This window comes from Brachyistius frenatus, unplaced genomic scaffold, assembly GCF_029030835.1.
Source record: "Brachyistius frenatus isolate BFR_SWC_R1_liver_20210118 unplaced genomic scaffold, ASM2903083v1 Contig_36, whole genome shotgun sequence".
NCBI lineage: Eukaryota > Metazoa > Chordata > Actinopteri > Embiotocidae > Brachyistius > Brachyistius frenatus.
In genome coordinates, this window is record NW_027210635.1 from 203,663 (window position 1) to 228,715 (window position 25,053).

Sequence of the window (25,053 nt, forward strand, 5' to 3'; positions counted from 1 at the left end):
TTCTTTTTTTTTGTCAAATTGGGAACAAACATTCACTTTAGCTCAAAGATATTATTTATTAGATTAAGATAATTATGTTTCCCTATACAAGTCCAGTATATATCTTAAGAGCTATACAAAACAATTAGCTCTGTCCCATATCAACAATATTGTTAATCCCTTTGCCATTGCCATTCCATAATTCTTCCATTTACTTTTTGTTATAATATTTCTCTTTATTAGCGTCATTAAATTCTTTTCACCTATCTTAGTCTGACGCCATACTGAAAACATTGCTCCAGACACCACAGCAATAATAGTTTATTATTTATTTGTTATTTGAATTCCAAAAAAACAGAATTAACAAAAACTCTGATGGGTAGGCTAATATGTAAACCACTGCCAAACCACCAATTATAAAGAAATTATAAACAAAGACAAATTTTGTATTTCCTAGATAGAAACATACAAGCATACACAAAAGATTGTAATACGAGAAATAAAAACCACAGTATGCATATATGTTTGGAAGTCATTTTGAAAAACAAAAATAAATTGAAATCTACATTTATATGATTTTAATGTTTTCACAGTTTTTTGGTTGAATCGTAGGTAATTTCAAAATAAAGCATCCCAAGCACTCTGAATGTCTTTCCTGAAGGGATATTAGCACATGCATCAACAGCTCAAAACAAAGTCCAGTAATCATGTCGGGTAGGTTTCACATGCATTCATTAGTATAGCATATTACTTCGAGATGCTAATATTTACCCCCCCAAAAAACAGAACCATTCTTTGTGCTCTTACTTGATGTAAGTTTTTGCAGACAAATTGTCTGGCATGTTTAACAACAACATAATCCATTCATGTGGCACTTCCTGGTAAAGAGCATAAATCCAACAGCACATGAGAGCACAGCTAATGGCTTGTGTAATTCTTAGAGCAGATTCACACAGTGATTTGTCGACTGGAATGAGATGCATGACACAGGACAAGCAAGGCTAAATTAAGGCATCCCTGTCTGTTGTATACTGGGGGCACTTTCAGAGGTCGGGGCTGAACATGTAGTCCAGAGCTTGTCTCTCTGCTGCAGCCACGTTTGGATGCCAAAGGTCCACACTCAAGATGACTCGAGGTCCAGAATCGGGAGGGCCTTAAAAAAACACATAGACACGAATAGAGTTTTCCTTTTTTTAATGGACCAGCCATAGATTAAACTGTTGGAAACAACAGATGGAGCTAAATCCTGAAAAACCCAAATACTTATGTAACATTAAAATGCTTCTGCCCATTTGGGAACAGAGATTATGCACTGAATTTTAGTTTTCGTAACAATAACGCAAATTAGAGCATCAATGTTAATTAAATTAATGATAAAAGAGCTTGCTTGCACACAGTTTACAAACATTTGACAAGAATCCAAAACTGCAATTTCTGATCAAAAATCACAATATAATTAATGTTCAGACTTTTGTGTGATTCACTGACCCTTGTGGGAGACGGTATGAAGGAAGGAGTCATCAACCAGCAGGCAGTGACCTTCTGACCAGCACTGAGGCTCCCCTCCCACCACCAGCTCACACAGTGGTGGAGTCTGCAGACCTACAAAAGTGATGTCTGGTTTTTAACTTGGGCTACAAAATATCATGCTTTCCCTCCATTAAGAAGGGCATGAACTCCAGCCCTTCCTGCATTTAAAACTGAGAGGATTATAGGAAGACGGATCACAGTACATAATGGGCGAGGGGGAAATTAACCTCAAACTCTGACCCAAAAATGTATCAGATTATGCAGTGGTTTAGTATTTTATGAGGTTATTATTCTTTTGCCTTTGGTGTAGTGAAGTCTGACAGCAATGTATTAGGTGCAACAGTTCCATCATAGTATAAAGAAACCAACCATAATGTTCTCTCTTACTCAACCTGATCCCCTTTGCTGAGACATCTTTAATAATTTACTTAAATTTGAGTACTGCCTTCAGTGATCCTGCATTCATTGCACGTGCTGAAGACTTACAGAGGTTCACAAGATTTTGTACCTCAATTTGGCTGAAATATTTAGTTACAAAGGGTCAATGTAGACGCAGGTGAATTTAGAGGATACATCTTTTTATTTGTGTAATTTGGGGCAACAAATTCCAGTACGCTGTGTTGAACAAAAGCATTACTTTGTGGAATTAGAGATACATAAATGGTGGTTAACCACAGGAATTGTAACTCTTTTACATACCAAGATGACAGCGTAGGCGAGTATTTGTGGGCCCATATGAGCTCCCCAACGTAGCTCCGGGCCTCAGCAGCCAAAACCCTGCCGATCCAAGTGAGTTGCTGCTTATAAACGTACGTAGAGAAAGAAGCGTGCGGTAGGTGCAGGGACAGGAGCGACAGTTTCCTGCCACAGAGACGCCTGCACTGTACAAGGGAAACACTGCCTGGCCCTGAAAGAGACAATGATCTCCATTTAACACATGACTTTGATGAGATACACAGAATTAAACTAAATCTACTAATTGATATAGCCATCCAGTGTTTTCAACAACTAATATCAGAGATCTGATGTGGATCTTTAATGAAGAAAAAGTGAACAACACTAATCATAAAAATCACTAAATTATATTTTTGGTCAGAATTGGGGTTTTTTTGTTTTTGTTTTTGTTTTTTTATATTATTTTGTCCACTTCAGATAGACTGTACCATCCAAAAACACTAATAAATCCATTACATGACAGTGGGCTTTATGCCTAGATTCAGTCCTGGATATAATTTGCATTTGTTTTGAAATTACTGAAGTTGTACATGAAACTGGTAGAATCTCTGAATGTACAGTACTTGACCCACATAATGTAGTTGTGGAAGAAATGGGTGCAAAGTGTTGATGTCATATATTTAATGTATTTGTTACTGTATTGTATTGGTATTGGAGGTTTTGAGCCAAAGAGGACAATTGATGTGATTGTAAAACTTGGAAAGGAAAAAACTGTTTGAATTATTATTAACAATTTGAATAATTCAATAGCCTTCCTGAATGTTTTAAGTAATGGTAAGGGCTGTAGATTCCCAAGTTTCCCTTGGTTCTTTTCACAGTGTTTTACATAACAGATGATGTTTTTTAGGATGGAATTGTTTTGTGCTGCCCTGAAAGATTTTACTGTGTACCTTTGGACCTAGAGAGGTCCAGCCGAATTTTGAGTCGATGCCCCGTTGGTAAACAGCTTGGAATTCAGCCAAGATTACAGGGTAGTTGGCTTCCAAGACCTCAATGTCATGTCGATGAGCATCACGTGGGAAGAAAGGAACACTTGGGACATCTGGCAAGAAGAAGAGATGAGGCTTCTGTATAGCAGAGTGATCATTGAGTCTGACCTATAGTGAGAACAATGAGAAATCAATGATTATTTATTGGCAATGTTTCCGTCCAATGCTGTTTACCCTTGAACCAAGACAGTCCTAAACTAGATATTAGGTAACTTCTTTCTTCTAACTCTTGGACTAGTATGAAGATCAGTGTAAAAGTTTATTTAACAACTCATATAAAGAAGATGAATTGCTGATAGTATGCACCAGCTTATGGCCCACACACTTACCTGCTCTCTGAGGCCCTTGTGAATGCGGCCCATGCCCACCCAACTGTAGCGTTTGGCATACTCTTGCAGTGCTGTGTACAGCTTCTTGGCCTCTGCCGATGCCTGGGCAGGGAACAAGGCATGACTCAGCACTGGGGTGAGGTAGCCCTGTCCCTGCTCTTCATCCTCCACCGTTTCCATTGAAATAAAAGGAGTAATTTGATCACTCCTCGACAGCTTGGACCGTGCACTACACTTTGTTCCAATGCAGCTACCGCTCCGGGACATCATGGACCGCCTTGAGCTTGATTTGAGCTTTCCGCCGTGTGCGTGGCCTGGGATTGGCAGATCGGAGCCCATCCGATAACAGTGCCACAAGAACAAGAGCAGGAGAGTCCACAGAAGTCCGCTCAGTGAGTGGACACCCAGCTCAACATATGGAGGCATTGGAAGCGTGTTCATTGACCAGTGCATCCTTTAAATTTGAGGGACACTAAAATACTGAAAGAGAAAAAGATAGGGAGATTAAAGCTGTGCATATATACACGTGTGTAATACAGAAAAGAACTGCAAAAAAAACAGAAGTATTTCTGTAAAATAAAAAATATGTTTCTACTGTACTCAAGCTAATTTTATAGGTGATACAAGAGTTTCTGCAAGCTGTACTTGTTGTTATGATTTATTTATTATGATATTTCTTAATTTACAAAGTAAAAAAGAACCCTGTCCTATTGTACGGAGACATTTCTTGCTGGTCAAACTCTTAAAGATCGTGACAAGGGTAGTAGTGGCTCTGTGTGCTAACAAGCACAGTCCAAATGATGAACTGCCCTGGTTTCAAACAGACAACTCATTATTTTATCTTCCTTACTTTAAACCCCCTCATGGTCAGTGGGAACTAGGACCTATCCCAGCATGCATTTGGAAAAAAATTGTGAAACATTCAATACAGGTTTCTTGCCCATCACTGAACCACTGACCCTTCAGTTTAGTTGCTTCTGAGACTAACATGGTTTTTACTTAAGTCTCGATCTTGTACCCACTGTTTCCTATGGCAAACTAGCTGTGGGTTTCATACCAAGGATTTTGGTCTACACTTGGCTCTTAATTCAGAAAATGTCAGCTTCTTCCTTTTCTTCTTCCTTCCAGCTTCTTTGTTGCTTTTCTACTTCTACATAGTTTACATGATAAGCCAAAACTTTTTAATTATGACTGTTGAGGCTCTGAGAGTTTCCAGGAGTACAATGGGAGGCAAAACCTGCAGTTATCAGGCCCCTCCTGTGGAACCAGCTCCCTGCCTGGGTTCAGGAGGGTTACTTGGTCTCTACCTTAAGGACTAAGCTCAAAATTTTCTAATTTAATGAAGCTTACAACTAGGGTAGTCTAAAATTACCTGATCCAACCCCTCGCTATGCTCTGCCTTGCCCTCCAGGCACTGGCTAGAACTCCATGTTGTTTTAAATTTTCCTATAATATTGATATTTTTTTACCATGTCCCTTTGCTGCTTATTTTTTTTTTCATTCTGACGTTGCTATTTTAATGAAACTGTTCTTTGTGTTTGTTCGCACATTTTGATTGAAAATTTACTAGATTTTACTGTCATTTTTTTGTGTTTGTAAAGTGTATCAGGACCATGTTCAATGGGCATTTTACACTATAAATAAAACTGAATTGAATTGTCTTCACACAAAGCAACTTTAATGTTCTGTACAGTGTTGTTTTTCCTGTTAGTTGAAAATATCTCTGATCACTTAATTAGTTTCAGCTCGCTGACATAAATAACGTTTGTCACCAACAGTTGATATTTTAGAGGAACTACCGTAATTAAAGATAATAGTGCTAAATAATGTATTAATAGATTTTAAAACTGCATGAGTCGTAAGCAAGTGAAATTTTAACTGTTGCATTCATTTGGTCTTGATATCAATTGGATTTCTGAGTGGCAAAAAATCTGAACATATCTGAGCATTTGGTGTGGAAAAAAATAGATTTATGACAAATAGATTTAATTAAAGCATAAGTATGTGTTTGTGTATGTGCACGTGTGCACATGTGTATATTCTGGTTTGGGCTTAAACCTGAATGCACACCAACCCCGTGGGGACATGTGTCACTGTGGGGATCATAATAGAGTCAGCTTTTTGAGGGTTAAGACATTGGGTTAGTTAGGTAAGTTTAGGTTAGGGTAGCGGTTAACGGGTAACGTTTAGCATCTAGTTGTAATAGTGAAGGTTATTATGTCAATGAAAATTCCCATGGGGATTGTAAGAAAAGTGTGTGTGCGTTTGTGTGTGTTTAGGAGATATAGTGTTTAAATGATCGTTTTTCGCTTCTTTTTTAACCGTTACCCACAAGCAGAAAACATTCGTTCATGCATTTTCTTTTATATACAGTCCATGGTGCATGCACATCTGTGTGCGTGTACGCGCGTACGTGTGTATTTTGGGTGGGAGGGCTCTTCCTCAATAGGCATTGAGCGGATGCGTTTCGTGGCTGCATCAACATGGATGGTACTGTCCATTGGGAACACCACAGGCTGCAGCACGTTCACACACCATAAACGTGTTTTATAAACTGTGGACCATTTTATTGCAGTCGCTTCTGCATACATTTTGGTTTTGCTTTGCAGCAGTCCCCCACGGCTTCAGCTGGCTCATGTTGACTGTCTGCGTTCCATGTTAGCGCAAACATCCACCCATTCCAGGAAACCGCGGCACACAATGTTCGCCATGCATACCGTATGGCACATGCGGGCCTTGAAATGCGCAAACATACACTATTTACCCGCTGCGTTCCGCATCTCACATCTCTGTCAGATTACCTTGATAAACCGTGCAGCGCTGTGTCGGACGCACTTCAACACCGTGTCGGTGGACGGCTCCTCCAGCGCTCACAGACAAAATGTGGAGAGCTACCGCGCGTCGCTGCAGTTACCGCGCCTCGCCGCCAGGGCGCACCTGAAGCTCCAACACAAATGCCCTCACATCATAGCCGAATGCGTCAAGCACACGGTAACCAGCTAGGGGCATCTCACCAGCCCAAACCCCGCCGTGTTTTCGGCCTAAAGCAACAGGATACAAGCCAAGATAAAGACCACAGGACGCAGCCCGGAAGACAGGTAAGTGGCAGACACCTTTCAGCCTTATCGAGATGGTCGTTGGTCTCAGCAGTGGTGAAGCCCGATGTCAAAAAATCGTCCTCCGCACAAAGAGGGCCGGGGGAGGCGCGAGTGATGCTGCCTCGTATAGCCCCATCATTTTGTTCCACAAAAGGCTTTTCGCCGAGGAAACGCCTCAAATAACAGCGGAGGTGCTTTTTGACACGTTATCATTAACAGGCTGATGAGCGAATAAGGCTGAGAGTGTACCTGCGGTGAGGGCAGGCTCATTTCCAGAATTTTGGAATAGCGCATTTTCGGCATGTTGTTGCAGATTTGGGGGAGAAAATGCAGGGGTGAAGCTTCAATATTTAACCTACCATCTGCGATACCTGTTTTTTTTTTTTTTTTTTTTAATACCAAAACAACTAGATTCAATTCTTATTTATGCTTTTAATTTTTGAACAAATAAATGGATATTTTACAGATTGGTTCAGCTGAGATTTTACAATATCCTATCGCAATGATCTACTAATCCGTGTCGTTGTGGCCTGTGCGATGTAAACATATACTCAGATTTGCGAGAATTTTCAATGACTAATAATTTGCTATCCTCTCCTGCCATCATGCGTTATTTGTGGGCTTCTCGCAGCAATTGCAAGCTATTAATAATAATTACAGCAGTCTAACAGTAATTATGTGTTTACATGATGACATAAGAGTGTTCTAATCGATTTGCTCACTTTAACCTTCTCAGGTCATTCAGCTTCAGCCAAAGCCATGGGGTTCGCACGCCTTGCTGTGATGCTGTCTGTCACCATGCTCCACCTTGTTTCAGGTAACTGTCTCTGTGTGAATGTTCTTTAATGCATGCACCTTTGTTGTTCCACACACAATCACAGACTAATTCAGAGGGTTTTGTTTATCTCACATTGTTTCACACGTTGTTTCTCTGCTGTTTGCTTGCTCTTTCCAAACAAAAAGAGTAATTATTCTTGGCTATTTCAGGTATGAGCTTCATGACTCCTGAGCCTGATACACCACCAACATCAACCCCAGACTCCTACCCACTGGGCGACCTGATCCACGCTGCCCTGCAGAGTAAGGAATACCTCGGACAGGCTTCTACAGGCACAGGTACACCATCACAGCCCTTTTTTTTTTGTCTTAGGCAATGCAGCTAAAGCCCAACATGGGTGATTGTTCATTTTAAATGACACACGTTGACTTGTACCTTTCGCTTCTGCAGGTACGACCACCAACCCGACACAAGCTGTGCCGGGGCTTGGGCAGGCCGAGTCCACAGCGACAGCCATATCACCAGGGCTTCTCACCACAGCTTTAAGCTCGTCCTCCGCTGCCAGCCAGACGGGATCAAGGAATACCATGTCCTCGCTGCCCATAGAGGAGGAGACAACCACCACTCTGATTACCACCACCACCATTACCACAATGCACATGCCAGGTACTTGCATGCTACAAGTTTGCAGGCTTGCAGACTTCCCCTGAGTCTCAGTTGTTTATTGAGTGATATGGTTTTGATAAGGAAATGCTTGAACAAGTAATTCATTCTCACCTGTGGCTTCAGAGCTGCTCAGATTTTAAGCGGCGCCTGCAGCGGCTACAGATTCCCTCTGAATCACGTTCCTTCAGCGATTTCTCTTCTCTGTCTCGCTTTGAAGAAATAACAACAAGAAGATCGACAAGGTAAAATGAAAACATTATAAAATAGTAATGATTAAACATCTACAAGTTACTATACAATGAGAGTTACTTGTAAAGAAAAAGATGGGCATGTACTTTTTATTTTTTTGAAAATTACAATTCTATTACATAACCAGACTTTAGTGACTTAATGCTCATATTTAAGTTAGCTTTGTAGTCAACATAGCTAGCCCACCTGCTAAATAAATGCAGTCTTTTACCATTTACCCGTTAATAATGTGGAGTAATATATTGTAACATGTTCAGCATCCAGTATTGATTTTAGACTTTTAGCTCAGTGCTGGTAGAATATTTTTAGATGTTGGGTAACAACATCAGTGCACTGTAAAGCACAGACACGTTTGTCAATGCCTCTGGTCTTATATCTGCAGGAATAATGTGCTTCTTTTATTTCTACATTTCAGGATTCATGGTTTCAACCTTTGGAGGGACACAGAATGAGTTTATCAATGAAAGGCAATGAAGACAATGAAGGGCATTCCTCCTAGATGTAGTCAGTGAATCCACATATTCTCATTACATTACGTTTCATTTAGCTGACGCGTTTATCCAAAGCGACTTGCAATAAGTGCATTTACAACCAGGAGGGTACAAACCCAGGACAACAAGAATCAAGAAAATACAATTTCTTCAAGAAAGCCAAACTACAAAGTGCTATCAGTCAGTGCCATGTTAAGTGCTACTAAAGTGCTACCTATTCAAGGTAAAGTCGGAAGAGTTGTGTTTTTAGTTTGCGGCGGAAGAGGTACAGAGTTTCCGCTGTCCTGATGTCGTTGGGGAGCTCGTTCCACCATTTAGGAGCCAAGACAGCAAACAGACGTGATTTTGTAGAGTGTTTAGCTCGCAGTGAGGGAGCAACAAGCCGATTGGTAGAAGCAGAGCGGAGTGAACATGCTCAGCCTCGTATGGGATGATGCAATAGCGTTCACTGTAGTGGCTGATGTGCAACTATGCCATCAAAACCCATGCATATACAAGAAAACAACATTTGAATAGCTGTCCACTGTACCGAGTGACCTCTATACATGAAAGGGTTAAATGCCACAGCCAACCAGAGCTTTGCTGCTGGCCATGTCCTTCCCTTTATGACCATAATGTTCCATTTTTTTTAATAGTTAACACACCATGTCACGAAGCTCATATCCCATCAAACTGGTTTGTTGGACATGACAATGAGTTCACTGTACCCAAATGGATTCCAAAGTCACCTGATCTCAAATCCAATAGAGCACCTTTGAGATGTGATGGAACAAGAGATTGGCATCATGAGGATTTTGTTTTCCCCATGTACACTGTCCTGTGAGATTTCATCTGATTTGAAATGCGTATTTGTTACCTTGAATAAAATCCATAGCAGGCAATACAAGACTTTGTGAATATACTTTTAGTGTTTTCTGACAACTGAGATGTGAAGCAGTGAGGGGTTTGGACTGAAATTTTGAATAATTTGTGCTGTTTACTGTCATGTGACGCATTCACTGTCAGCGTCCAATTGTCACAACAAACAAATGAAAATGAATTGGTGAACAAGAAAATAACTGATAAAAGAGCAACCAGGTGAACCTATAAACTCTAACACTTGCGCCTTACTTTTCTGCTTGAGAGTGTGTGTGTGTGTTTGTCACCTGCTTTTTCGGGACTTTTATTGTGTCTTTCCTGGGAATTGTGATTTGAAGCTTTTGTAAAACATCTTCCAACTAGAAAGAAAAAAAAGCTTAAACATGTTCAAAAGTCATGGCAATACAGTTGCACCTTAAATTGATAGTTGAACCTTTTGGAAAATGTGCTTAACCACTGTTTTACACAGAGTTGAGAAGACTGACATCACTTAGATGTCTCTAGGCTACATTCAATTTGAAGCCTTTACTGTCTGACCGTGACTGTCAATTCGGCCCTGTTTACACATCGCATTAAGCATCTTGGGTGATCCGATCACAAGTCGACATCTCCAAGTACAGATGTTAACACAATCAAAACTCATTGAGAACGCACGAGATTCGGTCGCGGAGGCTGCATTTGCAGGTGTTCTGCGCTACATATGACATATATCCACATACTTTTAGCAGTGTAAACGCAAATGTGTTGCTTCAATTCCTTCTTTCAATTTCTGGCAGACTAAGTACAGTAAACACAGTGTTAAGTGCAGAGCATTGTTGCCTCCCACCAGTTAAAACCAAAATGTTGTCTTTGCAAATAGAAATGATGTATTTACATGTAAAACGGGAAAAGCAAAACCTGTTAACAAGTGGTCACTTGAGACACATGCAGAGAAGAATTCTAATACCAGGTGTGAACTGATGTACTTGTGACAGAATCATCCAATATCCATTTTAATGCCAGATGTGAACAGAACTGTAGAGTATAGACTGGAAACACTGAAACAGCGAGGGTGGCACTGTCTAGAGATCATGAAATTTAACTATCTAATTTACCTAAGTTGTTTTTCGTTTATTAAACGAGGTGTAAGAACATATTGTACATATTTCATATTATAGTTTGTCACATTACCCAGTGTAAAACCACAACTTATCTGATTTTCAGTTTGATTTTACTGAAGCAAAGCAGCAGTTTCAGTCAGTCATGCAGTCAATAAAATAATTTAATTCAAGGCAAACCAGCTCATCAGGGTGTCATCCAAACCACTGCTCCCTACTATTAATCTTGTTCAAGTACAGTACAGTAGAGTATGACAGTACAGTACATTTAATAGATGTACTGTTACTGACAGCTACCACCTCAGTAATGACTAGCTAGGTTGTTACGTTCAGGCTCAGACTTTACATCCTTGTCTGAGATTAAACTACTTATATATGCTGTAGTATAACTATTGTGACAATAAATACGCTGAATGTAAGCCTTGTGAAAATGTGCAATCCTATTTGATTGACTTATTTTCCTCTAAAATAGAAATGTGTGGATATATCTTTTTGCAAATATGTGCTGATAAATGGGCATCTTAATAACCACTCAGTTTGGATCATCAGGAGAGTAGGAGGCATCAAAAGACCCTTAAGATACAGTATGTAACTTCTCTGTCATCTTCGCTCTCTAATCGTCATCCAAAAAAAACAGGTCACTGCGATGCAACAGCGTTATGGCTCATCAGCTTCTTTTTGTGTAATTACAGTATCGTTAACGTGTAAAAAATGTGTGATTAAATCCCATCTCATCTCCCACTGCCCCAGGGGTAAACATGGGCTTCATATAATATATCTGGGCTATATCCATGTTAACAATGCATTTTGATCCCAAGAATCCCTTTGGAAAAGCAATTGATTTTCTCTTATCAATCAGAACCTTCCAAAAAGCCCTTAAGCAAAGAACTTAAACTTAACATGATGCTGCCATACTGATGCTATGAATCCTATTTATTAATTTAGGAAAGCTTTTCTATATGATGCAAGTTTTAAAAGCATTTCTTCTCCTCTTCCTGCCTGTTCCCTCTTTTTACAGTACAGTGCAATGCCACTTTGTCAGCGATGGAGGATGTTGTTGAGTCACCAGATCCTGCAGCGTCATCATCTTTCTCCCCTTTGGAATGCACCTACAGCATTACTGTGTATGCGGGTTATGGTGTGGAAATTCAGGTAATGTGCATCATGAATCCATAAACATTGCTCTTTGCAAATATTAACCTGTTCTGGCCTGGTCTCTGTAATGTTGTCTTTCAAATACATATATAGACCTCAGAATTTGAATTACAAAGTGGAATATGGACGCAATAAAGTCCTGTTTAGAGCTCAATGCACTTAAACTAGATAAAAATGGCAACATAAACAATCTCATTAAATTAAATGAAGACCATTTCACCCAGCACACTATGCATGTTACCCTTAAGAAGTCAATATTTGCATAGAAACATGACCAGTGTTGAGTTTGCCAGGAGTTATCTGAGTTTGTATGTTAGTGTCAACTGATTAAACAATCTCCATGTGTCCTCTTTTTCCCTCAAGGTGAGGAAGGCTAACCTTTCCAAGGAGGAGTCTCTGACGATTATGGGATATGGAGGTTCTGGACCAGAGCTGTTAGCCAATGAGACCCTGATGAAGGAGGGCCAGGTGATTCGCAGCCCAACCAATCAGGTGTACATTCACTATCGCAGTCTCCGACAGACCAACCATGGCATGTTTAGCCTCCACTATCAAGGTAAATTAACCCTTCCTGTTTTATAGAATAAATAGGGCTGTTTTTTAAATAACCTTACAGTATGACAAGAAACATGCAACATTCAAGGAAACAGGTCTCTTTTATGACAAGAAACATGTTTTTTTTTATCCAACCAAAGACTGCACCAGATTTACTTTCCATTATTTGTTTTAAAAATACTTCTTTTTTTTTTTTTTCTAATTTATATTTCCTTTTATTAATGAAAGAGTCCACATCAGAATTTTTTTTTTGTGTGTGGCTGCAATGAAAACCTGCATAAATGCACACTGAAAGCATAGAAGTGTGGTAAATGTTTGTCTCATTTTAATTTTGAAAGTTTCTAAATGCCGATAAATAGATTAGAGATGAATAACAAAATGTATTAGGGATCAAGAAAGCACCAGATAAAGGTTTGGGTGATCACACTTCAGTTGTATCTTCCTAAAATGAAGACCCATGATCATGGTGAAAAGAGAGCCGGTGTAATATGGCAATTGCTCCGCCATGTCTCCATGGACAATCTGTCCATTGTGGTGATGGGGAAGGTTAAGCAAAGAAATAATGACCACATCACATAGATTTAAAGATCAACACGTAACATACTGTAACTTATGTACATAGCTTTACCTACTTAAGGAACTTACTTATGTTAATCCAAATCCTGATCTTTTCCTAAGGCTAAACAAGTCATTTTGATGGCTTCACTTAACCAAGTAGTTTTGGTGCCTAAACCTAACCAACCTACGAGTGCATCAACCTAACCACTTGATTTTGGTGTTTGTGACGTGGACCAGGCCTACAGAAAAGAATAAACCAAGAAGAACATTTCACAATTTTCAAAATGTTCTTGTGAAAGTAATATGTTTCGGACTGTGGGCTGATGTAGGTACTGCACATTTTGATGAGACTTGGTTGCAAAGAATTTATAAGGAAGGCTGAATGGTCAAGAATAATGACACATGAAAAAAAGAGATGAGTTTAGGCAGCATGCGAGACTGTAAATGAAAGAGAGAATAATGATCAGTGTAGAAATTCACCAACAGAAGAATATATTACTGAGAAAAAAGATCTCCTTTTAAACTTGTACCTAAACTTTCTGTCTTCGTCAACCTTCATCAACAGCCTTTCTGCTGTCCTGCCCGTTCCCTCTGTCTCCTGAGGGTGGCGGAGTGACGGTGACAGACATCCACCCTGGAGGTCAGGCCCACTTCCACTGTAATTCAAGTTTCCAGGTTCGCGGCCATGAAGTGGCAACATGTGTCAACACAACGCAACCTCACTGGAGCACTCCAGAGCCTCAGTGTGTCGGTTCGTAAAGAGAATTCGATTTGTTTTAAATTCTCCAGTCTTGGTGAGTGTTTAAGTGGTGGACATTAGAAAATAAAATGTGGGATGTTTTTTTTTTTCCTCAGCTGTGTCATGTGGGGGGTGGATTCGTAATGCGACTGTGGGACGGATACTGTCTCCATCTCCACCATCTGTTAGCAACCACAGTGGAAATAATCTGAGCTGCCACTGGTTGATAGAAGCCAAAGAGGGACACAGACTCCACCTACACTTCGAGAGGTTTGCAATCGATGAAGATGATGATAAGTAAGTTTGTGTTTCCACTCGTGCGCGCATCACAGACTGTGATGATCTGTTTTAAGACCACAAGGAGAACAACGGTTATTAGTGTCCCTCCTGTGGCAAATTTTAATTTGTGTGTTCAGTTTTGACATCTTTTTACAAACATTTGTTCCTCTTACAGATTTTACACAGGCCTAGTACAGTCAGATTAGACAGCCTCACCTTTGTGTTCTCTTAATTTCCTATTCAGATGTTCATCATACTAATCCAGTTTAGAGCACACTTTTAAAGCTAACAGATTCGCGCTAGAAAGTTAAGCAATAAGCAAGAAAAAAAAGAAAAGAACATTTCCATTTTGATGCTGTTACATTTTTATAAAAATCCCTTTTATTTCTCATGGGCTTTTTTCTCAGAGAAGCCTGACAATTTCATCACCCATAATACAACTGGACATAATCTTTTGCTCAAAACTCCAATATTCTCATTAGACTGTTGCTCAGCTTTTTATTTCTGACACAGACTACCCACCATCTTCGGCTGTCGTGACACTGAAATTTTTGTTTATGATAAATGATACAAATAACTGAGATTAAGGATTTAATTTTCTGTCATTCTGTTTATTTTATGCCACTATTAAAGTATTTGCCTATTCCTATTTTAATTATTTACATATACCTTATAAAAAAAAGAGGGAGTCATTTCCATACATTAGGACATATAAACAGTGCCATTAACCCCGCACCTTTTTGCTTCAAAACCCACAAATAGCCTCCTCCCAGTTATCAGACTCTCCTTTTTCATTGGCTCAAAACCCTAAAGTGCCGGCAGCAGTGCTTCAGTATTTGGCATCTATGGTGATAATGTCAATAGATGCTCATCAAAAATGCAGCCATTTGAATATTGTAAATTAAGTGCCTCAAGATACACACATAGTGGCACTAAATCTCCACTCACATTAAACCACAGGAGAAGTAAGGGGTTTGTTGACATCAGAGCGGCAGTCAAACCTAAAATGATGTAAAACGAAGTGGTCATGGAAATATGAAATTTATGTTGGTTTCATCCAGTTGTTTTTATACAAATGAAAGGAAACGGCTCTAATGATTATGCAAAAAGATTGCGATCAACTAAAAAAATTGCAATCAGGCAGTTATATAATAACTGTGACAGGCCTGCCGCCATCATTATTCAATGACAGGCAAACATGATAAGTAACTATTATCACAAATAATGCAAAGAGAAAACTGTTTATGTAATCTGTAAAAATAGAAAATAATCCCTCATAATTAACTTCTAACTCTAATTTAATGAAAACTTTGATATTGTCTTGACTTCACAGATGTATAGAGACATAAACCCAGATAAAAATGGTTATATTCTACATCAGTGTCCTGTATGTTACACCACACTTTCTGATGTCCATTCCTTAATCATGCATTGATCAGAGCATCTCTGCCTCTTCTTCTCAGGTTAATTGTGCGCAATGGAAACAGTTCCCTGTCTCCTCCTCTCTTTGACTCGGACCTGGATGACGTCCCAGAACAGGGGCTGCTGAGTGAGAGCTCCACACTGTACCTGGAGCTCACAGCCGATTCCTCCTCCATCCCTCTGCTGCTGGCGCTGCGATATGAGGGTGAGCAGAGAGTCCTCGGATGCTCTGCCTGCATCCTTTTTCCTTACATGAGGTCTTTTCCACATTCAGCAAAAAACAGAAAGGCGGTGGCAGAGCTCATTATTATATAATATTTAATACCTGGGTCAGCATTTTGCCCGATAAAAGTTAGTTATGATTCATTACAGAATTACCAGAGATCATTAATTATCTGAATTCCAAAGTCTTAGAGGTGATGTCTTATTTGCTACAACTTGTTTTCTCACTAAAGCTTTTCTAATGTTTACCGTCTAAGTTATAGATAATTAATGCCACTTAGACTACAACCTTTGAGAGAACCAAAGCCTTCTTCACATTGGTTTTGTTGTGTTGAAAAAGGCCATAATGAGCCGCATGCGTGCTCACAGTCTGCCCACGTTTCAGTGGGATTTATTTTTGGTTTGGGATATGCTCATTGGTTTTAATGCAATATACTGGTGCTGTTTTTCTGCACAGGAGAGTTTAAGATTCTGGGTCAACCCAAGTGTAAAGCTCCTCTGATCCCTGCTAAATTAAACGAGTATGGTCACGTGATCTCATCAAACAGGAGAACAACTACTAGAAATCAAAACAGAGGGAATAGGGGAATGATTCTCTGATCAGTATATACGTGCACACACTATTTCTGATTTTGTTTTTCTCTGTCTGTGTTAAGCTTTCGATGATGAGCACTGCTGGGAGCCCTACATGCCTCATGGAAACTTCAGCAGCAGTGACATCACCTATCAGCTGGGCACCACCGTCACCTTCACTTGCTCTCAAGGCTTCGTCATGGAACAAGGCTCGGGGACCATCGAGTGTATCAACCCCAGCAATCCCCACTGGAATGACAGCGAGCCTGTGTGCAAAGGTAACTTTCAGGATTGCATTTTAACTGCATTTGAAGTAAGTGAATCTAGTAATATGCCAATCCAGAAGGCAGCAGTTAAAGAAATCTGATTATTTTTTTACTTCTCTTATCAGATGAATAAACTTGGCTCAGTTTCTTAAAGCTAAATCTAATTCTGATGCGTATTTACATAGCACATTCAATTTTTTATATGACGTGAGAAAGTCATTTGATACATTGATTTTCAAAGTGAACTGTGCTGAGATAAGTACCTGGAGCTTCAAGATGTTGTAGCTACACTGAGTGCCATCTGCTGGCACGCTGTGAAAACCAAGAGCAGCAAGGACACTGTGATAGATATAAAACTGTCTGTTTTTTGTGCAGTGGGTCAGGGACTGGCTGAAAACACAGGTGCATTCGTTTCAACCGAGCGTTAAAGTGACAGGTACACCTTCTGAAAGCTGTGCGCTGTATTTTTGCTTGCAGAGAAGCGTACACAGTGATGTAGGGAGATGAGTGGTGGGATGTCAGTAGATTGAGTGCTGAAGCGTCCATGTATGGCAGAGATGAGTGGAAACTGTTGGACTGCTTGCAGTATGACGGATCTGCTGGTGGTTGTGAGAGCTTGTGTGTGTGATTGGTCATATTTTCCAAGTATAACGGGAATAGAGTTGCTCTCTAAGTAAAGGCGTTTAGCCCTGCAGGCCTGTTATTCTTTCACTGAAATATATTTGACAAATGTTGTGTTGGAAATGTAGTGTGTGTAGGATGTAACTGTCTTCATGCACTGTTCTTTTCCTGGATCCTGGATTCACTCCACAACCAAGGCTGGATATGTGTCTGTGGGGCGTCACGGTTTCAGTTTTAATAGGATTCAACTAGGTCGAGACATTTTATGTGAAGTCAGAAGTAGCCTCCAAATACAATCAAGATGAATGTTTTCTCACATGCAGAAGTGTGGCTTTACATTGAATTAAAAGTGCTGCTGAGGTGTCCATTTCCCGACTGACATACTTTCCAGCCTTATTTTATTGTATCTGTTTAGGCCTTATATGTTATGAAATTATGAGGCAATAATGTTAAAGTGATAATTGTTCACGTTCAGTAATAAATCTGCCAAAAAGTAAGTTAATTGTTGTGTTTAATAAGGTTTATAATAACAGAATAGGTCTTTACTTTAAGTTTTAAGTAAGCTTATGATGCAGTATATTCTTTTGTAAATGTGTCTCAGAGTTGTCACTACAGTAGTTATCACCTTACTTTTTATTTTCTCTCCATTCACAATATATTTATTCTCAAGTTGATATTCTTGTTAAAATTTCTGTTGTTCTTTTATCCCACATCACTTCATCACTCTCTGTGTCCGAGTCCTCACCTCAGTTTCTCTCCTGTTCTGTTCTGTAAGCTGTGTGCGGAGGAGAGTGGACCGAGCCCTCTGGTACTATCCTGTCTCCTGATTGGCCCCAGAGCTACTCCAAGGGGCTTGACTGCGTATGGCAGATCCATGGTAATGAGGAGAAACGCATTGAGCTGGAGGTCCAGATGTGAGTATATTATAACTACATATACAATCACAAAGAAATTAGGTGTCTCCGCAAATATAGTGACATAATCCCTTTACTTCATGAATGTTGATTCTCGATTAACATGAGCTCCGTGTTTGAGTGCTTTGCCAGGAGGATGGTTATCTCGTTGAAGTAATAATCACCTGAATACTAAGAGAGCCAGATATCCAAACTTAAACTTCACACTGAATTAAACCAGTAAAAAGCTAAATTCAGTTTGGCAATCTTTATGAGTAGGAGTACTTTTCAAGCATTCAAATAGGGTCTTATTTACTGTGTACACAAGGAGTCTATATGAATGGCCCCCTCATGTGGTATTCACGACAGCGGAACTCAAACTTTTCTGTAAGCCCCGAGCTCACGAGTTGTGATGTGTTTGTTGACTTTTACAGAGGCCATGGAAGTTTATTTTTTTTGTTGGATGTTAAGCTAATATGTTGTTATTTTAGTCAAGTAGAGTTTTTCTCCTAAATTTAGAAAATTGGCTCCGTCTGAAGAAAATCCTGACAACTGCATCATCTTTTCCCTCCGTGCACTTTGCATTTCCTGCATTATGTTATCCATCATCGTTGCCTAGCAACAGTGTTATTACAATTCAACCACTTGAACGGCGAGCATACGGTGCACACAACTTCCCAACTCCTGGTTCAAATTCAATCCATACAGTTCAGTTTCAGCTCTTTTTATTCCATTTTTATCTTTTTATAAACTTAAACAAGTTAACATTATGGTATACATTAAAGATTCTATGTACCTTATACCAAATAACTTTTGAAGATATTGTAATAGAAAGAAAGACCATATCATGTTGCAGCTTTACATAATCTTCTGCCTCTCTTCTCTCTCGACTGCACTGACTAATATAATGCATCAGGTGGGTGGACTGTTTGTCTTAAAAACAGAATCTCTCTGAAGTGAAAGCTCATCTCTCGTTTTTATTCTTGCCTTTAGCTTAAATATCCGCCCAAAAGATGTGCTGACCGTCTTCGACGGGCGCGATCTTATGTCCCACGGGATCGGCCAGTACATGGGGTCCAGACAGCGTTTCCAGGTTGTGTCAGGCGGGTCAGAGGTCACTATTCAGTTTCAGAGTGATCCAGATGATTCCACTTTCATCCTGAGTCAGGGATTCATCATTAATTATCGCGGTAAGTGCACTCTGAACTGATTTTACTGTACGGCCCAAAGTGTTAAAGACTGAAGGATTGCCACTACTGAGAACAGATCACAAAATAACCATTTTAATTTCTGTCTCTGAATTGCTCTCTTTCTCTGCTCTGCAGAGGTCGAGCCGAATGACACCTGCCCGATCCTCCCTCAAATCGAGTTTGGCTGGATCAGCTCGTCGCACTCCTCCCCTGTGAGAGGCAGTGTGCTGACCTACCAGTGCCAACCGGGATATGACATCAGTGGCTCTGACATCATCACCTGCCAGTGGGATTTGTCCTGGAGCAGCAGTCCACCCACTTGTGTTAAAGGTGAGAGAAACAGCAGGAAAAAGCCCTAACTCCAAACACAATATATAAACCATACTGCATGTGTAAACTAATTACTTTTTCAAGAACAGACACAAAATGATTTGACCATTGAGAATATAAAGATACAAGTTTCTCTTCAAACAAAACACATCCAGGTTTCATTAGATTTTGAACTTCAGTCAAACAGTTAATGTAGTCATCATTCCTGCTGCTGTTGCTCCTCTCTTTGTTGTTTTAAGCTAGTTTTAAAATAATTGTTTGACACTTGCAGAACCTGCTAACCTAGAGTAAGATGTCCAGTTTGAAAGCACTCACATGTCTGCATAATAAAAGTGTAGTGCATGAAGTCAGCGGCCAGCTAGCTTAGCTTAGCATAACGACTGGAAATGGAGGGAAACAGCTGGAGTGACACTGATGAAAAGTAACAAAATCTGTCTGCTGGGACTCTCTAATTAAAACACAATAGAGTTTGTGCTCAATCCACACAGATATATGTACAAATATATGTTAAAAAAAAAAAAAAAAAGGCAGGTGGTGGTTATAACCAGTGTTATGTGTTGGACTGTTTCTTGGCAAGGAAATAATTAAACATACTAAATATAAGTCACCGTCCCTAAGGAACCCATAACATATACAAAGCCACAAAAACAGCAGTTCAAATGGAATTTGCTGACAGAAATTCCAATACTCACCAAAACAAATAAGGGAAAACAGAGAAAAGGGAGAGAAAAGGGAGCCACACAGTGTGCCGTCGAATTCAAACCTATCCGCTGAACTAAATTTCTATCATCTAAACTGAATGCACCAAAACCAAAAACAGGAACACCGGTGACTCCCAACTCAGCTCATAACAAACAGAAGAGATCTGCTATGCACAGAACTAAAGGTGATGCCAGGGTCAAGAGAGACACTCCTCCCCTTTGGCTTTATTTATGGGCAGGTAATCAGCCAATCAACACGAAGGGAGGAGAGTAAAGAGCAAGAGAAGGGTTAATCATGAACGATTAGAAGGAAGATTAACCAGAGTTGCGTGCAACACAAATGAATTACTAAACTTCGGAGGTGCTGTTTCAAGGTTTTTGTCACCTTTAGACAAATCCACTCCAAGCTTAGCTAGCCTTTATTACACCTGTAGTTTAGGGGTTAAGAGGCCCACCATGAACTTTGTCTAATAAAGGCCCTCAAATAATTTTCAAAAAAGCTCAACTAAGTGGCTGCTGGATGTAGCAACCAATTGCTTTATGGAAAAAGACAGAACTAAAATTGTATCTTTTTCAAAAGTTTAATGCAATCATCATTCATGTTGCTCTTCTGTTCTTTATATTAATTCATATTCACATATGTCACACATTAAGTGTCCCACTATTCCCCCCACAGTCCAGCAATGTCCTGATCCAGGAGAGGTGGTAAACGGAGCGCGCTCGGTGCGCCCTGAAGCAGGTTTTGCAGTCGGGACAGTCGTCCGTTTCTCCTGTAACCAGGGTTATCAACTGGAAGGTCCCAGCCAAATATCCTGCCACGGACGAGACACTGGCACCCCTAAGTGGAGTGACCGCAGCCCAAAGTGCGTCTGTAAGTCCTTTTGCAGCGCTCACCTGGTTTTGTGTTTATGATGCTCTTTTTCTGCACATTTAGATTGAATTGCAAGTACGTGACTGTCCTCTGCGTGTTTCTGTGTGCTCGTGACAGTAAAATATGACCCATGCCCAAACCCTGGAGTACCTGATAATGGTTACCAAACCTTATACAAGCACAGCTACCAGGCAGGAGAAACTCTGCGTTTCTTCTGTTATGAGGGATACGAGCTCATCGGTGAGGTCATCATCAGCTGTGTTCCCGGCCATCCGTCTCAGTGGAACAGCCCGCCCCCCTTTTGCAAAGGTAAAAGTTATCACTGTTGTCACTGTATTTTTATACTGTGGAGCCTTTTTCAACAGTGAGGAACAGAACAGGAAAATGGTTTGAATTGTTGAAGTTGTGTTTTTGAGATAAGTTGTCTCTTGTTTGATATCAATGTTTGGAAATCATCAAGTTATTGTTCTCTTACTTGCCATTATTTAAGCCATTGACCGCATAAAAATACAGTGGTGGCATCCTTATGTTTTTTCTTAATTATTTCGGTCATTTGTCTCTCTCGTCTTTATTTCACGCAGTGGCATATGAGGAGCTTTTGGATGATCACAAGTTAGAAGGTGATTATTTTTCCCATCCCTTATATGTGATTTGTATGGAGTCAAATAATTCCTTATATATGAATATTATTTAAAGCCACATGTGGGATATATTTTCTTACTGTGGAATTCTTTGGTGGTGGTATTCAAAACATCACTGTGATAGATGCTTCCTTAAAAGTAAACTTTTTATTTTATTTACAACATTCTAATGTACTTTATAAAATATAGATGGTGTAATTAATGATGGAAAAGTTGACATTAGGCAATATCATAGTCTTTAGATTAAGCAAATGTCTTTTAAGTGATAATTAGTGTAGTAAAAATATAGCTTGTCCAGATCCAGCATCCTATTTTGAACGGGTTTGATAATTAAGATGCATCATCAAGTGTGTTGTGAATAGAAAAGCATCACAGTCATTTTTTTTTTTTCACAGTGTCCCAGTCATTCGAGCCGTCCCATCAGATCCTGAGTGAGAATATTGCTCTGGCAATAATTCTGCCAATCATCCTGGTCATCCTCCTGATTGGAGGAATTTACATGTACTACACAAAGTAAGTGCTGTGGTTAACCAACGTGACATTTAATCCATTTTGCACAAATATTTACACTCATGTATATCTGCAGTTTGGAGATTCCTCAGTTTCTAATATTCTATACCCTGTAGGATTTATAAATGTGTATACATGTCATTGTATTTTGTCACTCACAGCATATGCAGACTAGAATGGAAGCCGCTCTTCTGGAAGTCTCTTTCTCACACACACTCCTACAGTCCCATTACAGTGGAATCCGATTTCAACAACCCTCTTTATGAAGCAGGAGTAAGTATAAAGCAAAAACATTCATTTGTTTTCTCAGCTTTGTTTTAATTAAGATCTTAGAATATTTGTACTTATTTGTTTTACTTTATTTTTTTACTTATTTAACATTTAAAACGTTGAACCTAAAATGTGAAACTTTTGCATTGATAAACGTTTGCTTTCAAGCCCTTGACAAACAAGTACAGTTGTACACGCAAATGCTGATTAAACCTGTTAATGCCAGATAAATCTCTCTGTAATTCACAGTAAGCAGAGTTTTTAAATCTGGTGTCTGGTGAGGCATTCCAGCGCTGGCTAGATGAATGCAAACTGGGCAGAGCATGCGCACCAGAGACTTGCTGATCAGATAACTTTCGATTTAACCCTATGCTACTTGAATGGACATAATATTTTAATCATGTGCCTTTTTTAGACTTTCCAGATGTTATCGGACCAAAATGATTAAATTCTGATAGTGAAACAAATCAATGTCCCGGGGTTGTGTTTTCCAAAACGATTTATTTTAAAGTGGCAACAGTAGAAACAGTAAATTACTGCAGCGCCTATGACAATCATGTGTTGATATTATTTTTGTAATTACTCTCATTAGCAGAAGGGGGAGACAAAAGTTCCGCACTGCAGGTTTAAACTTGGTCTTTTGTTACTGATGTTTCACTGACTGATTTCTTACTTTGACCACAGGATACGAGGGAGTACGAAGTATCCATTTAAAGGAGAAAAAGTTTTGGTGAGAATTAAAAACCACATAAAGATTAAATTCTTTGGTAAGACAAATTCCTTAGTATTACAAGGCCTCACTCCCCTTTCTGTCATTAATTTTTGATTATCTTACTGTTTTACCGTCACTGTAAATCTGGTTTAACAGTCGTGAAAGTGCTTTATTTTGATTTGTTGCACTGATATGGTGATTTGCCAAATGTAAGTCCTACTTCAAGGTCCAACTTTGTGTATCATTAGGACTGGTGCCTTATGAAGGGTAAGAAATTGACAACAGGAAAAAAAAAATCTAAGTGTGGAAGACCAGGAGAGGGATAAATGGTGAAAGGACATGGATTTATATATTTAGTTAAATCATTATGAGGCCAAAACATTAGAGCACTTGGCAAGACTTTATTTTAACTTTATTTGTAACAATCAAAAGTTACAGCCATGACCATGTTATACATGAATGTTTTTACTTTATTTTCATAGTGGCTCTTATAACATTTTGCAGTATTACAGAAAAAGGGAAGAACACTTTAATTTCAGTTATTCCTTACTTTTTCTTTCGGTGTGTTAACACACACACACACACACACACACACAAACTGAATGTAAATATCTGACTTAATATTGATTGAGGCTGATATATATATATATATACACTTAATTATATATATAAGTCTCATATATACATATATATATATATACACACTTATACACGGTGGCGGGAGGTTATATATTTTCATTATATACACATAATGAAAATTCTGTGCCAAAATATAATGTTAAATAATTTAATGTCCCTAAGTGTTTCATCTGTTGTTGAACTAGTGTTTACAAAGGCAGTGTTTCTTTTATTATTTGCTGTTTCTGAGTGCATCATCACCCAATGTCACACGACAAACTGTATAAGAAAAGGTGAGGACATGAATGTCATTATGCTTAGAGCATGCACTGATTGTAAATTATATTGCTTATGCTCAATCTTTCCATTATCATTATAGTTACTGACAGTTATCATTGTTATCAAATTTGATGTTGTATGCACTATGTTAATGAAAAATTACAAATCTGGCTGCTTGCTGTGATGCATTATGTATTTATTTACAAATGATTGTTTGAACAGTGAATGTGGTCTCATTCACTGTGCCAACTGAAGGATCTTGGAGACTGTTGCTTTGTAGATTTAATTCTTCTCTCATCATCAGTAGCATTTATTTGCTTCTTATATGAATACACTCTTTTGAAGGCAGTAAATTATTTGCTGAACTGGAAATAAAGTCTCTGTTGAATGGTGTAAGACTTGTAGAAATGTGTTTTTTATTTTTCCAAATAACTATCATACCTACATTTCTGCATAAAAAACATACACAATCTATTTATAAATGTATACAAACGGGAAAAGAATGTTACAAAGTTGAGTTGTTTTTTTTGTTTTTTTTCCCTTAAAACTAATAGACGGAAACGGGAAATACACAATGCGCAGACTCCCACTATTTTACGTTTCACCCATCTTATTTTTAAATAAAAATACACCTATAGCAATAATCATTTTTATGTGTCATCATTCTGCTGATCATCTCTATTAGTTTATGTCTGATTCATTTGATCACTTTATTCTGAAAGTATTCACCAGAACGGTCAGCCTGCCATTAATAAAAAAAGAAAAGAAAATCAGCATGTGACTTCGAAAAGACATTGCTCTCTATAAGTATGAATATGGCATTATTTATATTTGTTTTACTATTATTAT

The 25,053-nt window shown here is 39.0% G+C and overlaps 2 protein-coding genes across 4 annotated transcripts; one reads left to right on the top strand and one right to left on the bottom strand.

The window, feature by feature from the left end:
• Positions 1 to 293: 293 nt before the first annotated feature.
• asphd1 (aspartate beta-hydroxylase domain containing 1) lies at positions 294 to 6,817 on the bottom strand. 3 transcript variants are annotated; one of them, XM_069701118.1, is made up of 6 exons: positions 6,676 to 6,817; positions 3,563 to 4,042; positions 3,135 to 3,341; positions 2,209 to 2,416; positions 1,468 to 1,581; positions 294 to 1,132 (listed from the first exon to the last, which is right to left on the bottom strand). In XM_069701118.1, exons 2-6 carry the CDS (start codon positions 4,013 to 4,015, stop codon positions 1,023 to 1,025), a joined length of 1,092 nt encoding a protein of 363 aa, XP_069557219.1. In that variant the 5' UTR covers positions 4,016 to 4,042; positions 6,676 to 6,817; the 3' UTR covers positions 294 to 1,022. The 3 variants fall into 3 exon arrangements, with proteins under 3 accessions (XP_069557219.1, XP_069557217.1, XP_069557218.1); XM_069701116.1 differs by lacking the exon at positions 6,676 to 6,817 and adding an exon at positions 6,364 to 6,464; XM_069701117.1 differs by lacking the exon at positions 6,676 to 6,817 and adding an exon at positions 6,327 to 6,440.
• sez6l2 (seizure related 6 homolog (mouse)-like 2) lies at positions 6,549 to 24,600 on the top strand. The gene is made up of 19 exons (XM_069701115.1): positions 6,549 to 6,660; positions 7,397 to 7,477; positions 7,648 to 7,776; positions 7,889 to 8,104; positions 11,818 to 11,951; positions 12,318 to 12,510; positions 13,633 to 13,818; positions 13,923 to 14,103; positions 15,549 to 15,712; positions 16,386 to 16,580; positions 17,965 to 18,103; positions 19,076 to 19,272; positions 19,408 to 19,602; positions 20,980 to 21,174; positions 21,292 to 21,483; positions 21,756 to 21,794; positions 22,211 to 22,328; positions 22,487 to 22,598; positions 23,280 to 24,600. Exons 2-19 carry the CDS (start codon positions 7,420 to 7,422, stop codon positions 23,307 to 23,309), a joined length of 2,673 nt encoding a protein of 890 aa, XP_069557216.1. The 5' UTR covers positions 6,549 to 6,660; positions 7,397 to 7,419; the 3' UTR covers positions 23,310 to 24,600.
• Positions 24,601 to 25,053: the final 453 nt, after the last annotated feature.